Source organism: Eucalyptus grandis, chromosome 6, assembly GCF_016545825.1.
Source record: "Eucalyptus grandis isolate ANBG69807.140 chromosome 6, ASM1654582v1, whole genome shotgun sequence".
NCBI classification, from domain to species: Eukaryota; Viridiplantae; Streptophyta; class Magnoliopsida; order Myrtales; family Myrtaceae; genus Eucalyptus; species Eucalyptus grandis.
Genome location: NC_052617.1, coordinates 4,824,701 through 4,829,504, shown reverse-complemented (window position 1 = coordinate 4,829,504; position 4,804 = coordinate 4,824,701). Strand labels below are relative to the sequence as shown.

Here is a 4,804-nt window from a genome sequence, read left to right as displayed (position 1 = left end):
TTTGGTTTGATGGCCATTGCTTTGGGCTCCACAGATTGATCGAGGTTGTGGTGAAGTAGACTAGTCCAATTCAGTTGACACGACGAAATGAGGTAAACCCACGCTCAGAACAAGAGCAAGGTTCCCTAATTAAGCCCACGAGTTGAGATATCGAAGTGCGACTCTTTCTACGATCTTGGAGACGTGCTTTTACCTCTTACGTGCAAAGCAGCTCAGCATCGAAAAACCAAAAAACTTGCACATGCCAATCCAGAGTATTTCGATCGAATATTCTAACTACACCCTCTGGCAGCATCGTCATCTTTTCCAACGGCGGACATACATAGCACCACAAGAAATAATGGTAACATGAACTAGTGACGCTGCATTTCTCTACAGAAGGTCCGAAACAACAAAATGTAATCTGAAAAAGAAACAGTGACCATAATTTCATGCCGACGCTCGTTGTGGACACGTGTGCGGATGTTATTTTGGCCATGACGTCAAGGATTGCAGTGAGAGCACAATGGTATCGAATTTCCGACCTTGCTGATAGAATCAATACCCTGAAAACTACCGATATTAGTAATGATAGGGCTGAGAGATTGATACTATGCCATTACAGTGAAAAATGATTTTACTTCAAAAGGTCCAGAAGGACATTGGCTCAATAATCATAAACATATCGACATGTATAATTCAACAAAGGCTGCCCCGATCACACTGCTTTGTCTATGTTATTGTTCACAATTCCTAAAAAGATTGGAGCAACCGAAGTCATTTGACTTAGTGGCCACAAAAAAGGTCATTAAAATTTGTTCGAGACATCATTCTCTAAGCCAAAAAGAAAGACAGAAAAAGCGTAACTTCCAAGGTTCTCTGCGAACTCTTCTGCAGTATGCCTTGAATGCAACCATCCATCATTTCCCTTTGAAAGAATTATCACAAAAGGTTTCAGTAGAAAAATTTAAATTTAAGGTTAGCCAGCATAAGATCACTAAAAGAAGTTCTGAGATCAATGTACTAACTGAAACTAACTATACTATGACTTAGCAGATGAAGTAACACTCATGTTCAATCATCAATCACAATCCAATTAAACATAAACTACTTTAGACCAGTTCCACGCCATTCGAGTCTTATTTTATAGGGTGTTTCATCTTTCCTTTATGGTACTATCTATAGTATTCACTATAAAGAAATCATCCCTTTTCATACATGTTTAGTATCTAATAAAAGCAACCATTTGTTTCAATTGTTTTTTTTCTCTTTTTTGCTTTCCTAACTTCTATGATGAAATTGACAATGTCATCCTGCTATATTATTTTCCTTCAATTAAGGTCAAATCCCAAGGAACTTTAATGAGTCATCACCAGCCATTTCTTCAACAATGCAATAGCCTTTCCTTCATCTTCACTTATCTAGAACTTGGGTTTGGCGAAATGGAACAGGAATGAGAAATACAAATAACTGAATTCCATCCTCTCTCCCACATAGAGGGAAAGGTGCAACCTCATTATTTAGCATTTTTCCCCAGTATGACGCATATTTCAAACATGCTATGCTAGCTAAGACATTGTAGAGCGGTAGGGCACTGTAACCATGTTTTTGTTTATTCAAAAGTTCAATTGGCGCCCAAAATATTACTAGAAGAAACCACTTTCCATATGACCAAGAACAAAAAAAATGATCTTAATTTGATGAAGTGTCGAATGACAATGTTCAGGTAGATTTCTGGCTTTGAAATAGAATTTATTGCAAATACTTTTAAAGTCAACCAAAAAAAAAAAAAAAGAGAAGATGACAAAGAAAAGACGGAATGAAAAAGGTTAGTAGAGAATACCCCTTTTATGGCTCTTAGTCTATTTAGCTGCATCAGTGCCCTCAGTAGTTTCGACTTCTATTGGGCATTGAGACACATAAGGTTTCAGCTGCAAGAAACAAATGCTGGTTTAATATTCACAAGGCATGGCGCATTTGTTTGAAGACACTCATAATAGAAATGCATGTCACTCTCTTTATTTGTTAACTTCAGGATGTTGGGATGTTCGGAGGAGGGTATGGGGAGGAGAGGGACTAATGAGCTTTAAGGGTACCTTGAAGTCAGTCAAATCGGGAACTACATAGTTTGGTAGTTTCTCCTGCAGCAGAACATATCCACCTGCAATAAAATAATTTGGAATGGTTACACTTGTGCAGAAAATACCAACCGTATATTAAGCACAATATTCATGCCGAAAGAAAGAGTTAGCAGCCTGACAAGGCCAATCTTTAAACAAAGGATACTCATTTTCTTTTTCCTCTTCATAGCAAGGATGTACACTTTGATAAGAAGGCAGCCTTTTGCCTGAAATAAGTGCGACCACATATTGATCTTACTTCTGGTATGTTCAAATTATGGATACCACTTAAGGACCATGAACCTATATCTTCTATGCTCTTCAACTTCAAGTCACCCTTAACATGATATAACAATACATACTAAGAATGGTAATCCACAATCCACACGTTATCTTAAGAACAGCAATTTAGATTCAAAGAAGGAAAAAAAAATTCTATCATATACTTCTAGCGTTTTTGGGCCCTACAACATAGAGCAAAAGGAAAGATAGGTATACAAACCTTTGTGGGTGTGAAAACCAGTTGGCTTGCAATTCTTTCCCTTGTAGTAATTTCTTGGAGCACGTTTTGAAGAAAGAATATCGAGTGATGATGTACGCTTCCTCCTAAATGCCCTTCCCAACCCTAGTATCAATCCCAGTGGCATTTTCTCTCTCTCTTTGCAGTGAATGGACAACCTGCAATTCAATATGAGCCTGGAACATGAAATGGACTCTGTGACTTCAACCAGACTAATAAAGTGTTTTGCCATAAGTCATAACAACACCATATGGTCTTACAAAGAAAAAACTAAATCAACACATAGTAGCGTGTGATATGGCTAAGATATTGAACATTCAAAGAACAAGCTAAGAAGAATGAAAAGCAAAAATAAAGTAAAGTTTGATCACAGAGACTGAAACAAATATTTTTTCTAGTTGTTAATGAAAGATGGGATATATAGTTTTTTGTGTTATCTGAATCCTCAGCGCTTAAAAGAAAAATTGTTGTGCTCCCTCCCTCCCTCCCTCGGATGCAATCATGATAGGCCCAAGCAGAGCTCCCTCCCTTTCTCTCTAGGATGCAATCATGATAGGCCCAAGCAGAGCCAAGCTGATGTAGCGCTACATATAGCAAGAGACAATCATAACAAATTCTCAAATTGGACTCATCTCAATTTCAAAATAGGGCACATCATGAAGCGATCGACGATCCCATTTTCAGGATTCCACGAGAGATGGGATTCCTTAGATTGTGATCTCATGGAGATGCATCTCAAAGGGTCTAGTTACCTATCGGGAAAAATTCGACTTTACGGAGGTCCAATTTCCAATCTTATGCTGAAGCCTGAAGACATTTCATCATCATCAAGCAACTTTAGAGGCCAACGGAGGGTCCGGTACCTTCCATTTGGATGCAACGACACGGAAAATACCCCAGCTCTTGTAAACGATGACTTCATGTACTAAAATATCAGTTAGTTCTAGATTTCTAACTGCTGAAAGCCTATCGACAACCAGTCATCGATATCAATCATCGACCAAATGCATGAATTCCAGTCAACCCAACATTCTTTCAGTTCATTACATCTAGAACACACTAAAATCTCAGTAGTTTTAAGATTCATAACTCCAACAAATCGGCGAAGAAAATCCTACACAACTCCCCGTTCGGGGCTTCGGTCGACCGACGTTCGCCGCGATTCAATCTGCTCGGCATCAACGAACGCGACAAATGTATCGCAAAAATCACATTTTTCCCCGTAAAAAACAGAACTTTCGGATGAAACTAGAAAGCCATGACTTTACTCGAAGCCCAACCTGCGAGAAAGCGAGTGCCGCGCGCCGAAGCTCGCTGCGTCGAGCGAGGGCCTGGGGACGCGTCGTCGAAGCTCGTGGAGGACGGGACAGTAGTCGTCGCTGTCCTCCTCGCCGCGTCGAAGCTCGTGGATATGCCGGCGGCGGCGGGACGACCGGCGTCGGAGCTCGTGGACTGGTAATGGTGCTGCGGCTGACGCGAGCGAGAGAGCAGCGGCAGCTGGCCTAATTCACGATGAAGCAGGAACCTGGATCGCCGAATTTTCCCCTTAGCCTAGGGCTTCTCCTAGCGCTGGGCCTTGCACTGGGCCTTTATCTGGGCCTCCGCTGGGCCTTTCTCTGGGCCTCGCACTGGGCTTCAAGAAGGCCATAGCTTGAGAAATTGATAACGATGCGCAGCGACGTTGCTTCTGTGCGATTTCGGAGTTTTCGATGTGATGCTAGCCGGTGAAGGTCTTCCCCTTGCGGTACACGATCGACGAACGCTTTTGTAACTACCGTGTATCATTAATTGTCAACTGTTGGATGAAATTGATTGATTGAAAAAAAAAAAAAAAAAAAATCAATCAATTGACAAATCTCGTCACGGATGCCGCCGGCGATTTTATGCTACACCATCATTGCACTTTAGAATTTCCCCTGTACAATGATAGGAAGAAGACCGCTCCCGTTAATTTATCATCAAATTCATGTGGAGATTCCTGCCGACACGAAAAGGTTGCTTTTGGGATTTCTTAATTCGACAAATGACATAATCAAGTCAGATCACTCACCGAATCCGATTCTCTTTCAAGGCATTTCGAGTTCTTAAGTTACTTACAATTAGTGCACTCCATCCATTTCTCCACCAATTTGTAGGCTACCGCAAATGGAAGTATCACCCCCGAAAAAAAGCGACTAGCTAAGGG

The 4,804-nt window shown here is 40.9% G+C and overlaps 1 protein-coding gene across 3 annotated transcripts; it reads right to left on the bottom strand.

The window, feature by feature from the left end:
• Positions 1 to 300: 300 nt before the first annotated feature.
• Positions 301 to 4,146, bottom strand: LOC120294586 (39S ribosomal protein L41, mitochondrial-like). Of its 3 annotated transcripts, none has more exons than XM_039314782.1 (5): positions 3,900 to 4,146; positions 2,602 to 2,777; positions 2,076 to 2,140; positions 1,823 to 1,910; positions 301 to 546 (listed from the first exon to the last, which is right to left on the bottom strand). In XM_039314782.1, the coding sequence occupies exons 2-4, from the start codon at positions 2,744 to 2,746 to the stop codon at positions 1,842 to 1,844; spliced, it is 279 nt and encodes a 92-aa protein (XP_039170716.1). In that variant the 5' UTR covers positions 2,747 to 2,777; positions 3,900 to 4,146; the 3' UTR covers positions 301 to 546; positions 1,823 to 1,841. The 3 variants fall into 3 exon arrangements, with proteins under 3 accessions (XP_039170716.1, XP_039170715.1, XP_039170714.1); XM_039314781.1 differs by lacking the exon at positions 301 to 546 and adding an exon at positions 599 to 907 and having other exon boundaries at positions 2,602 to 2,795; XM_039314780.1 differs by lacking the exon at positions 301 to 546 and adding an exon at positions 599 to 907 and having other exon boundaries at positions 3,900 to 4,145.
• Between the last annotated feature and the right edge of the window lie 658 nt (positions 4,147 to 4,804).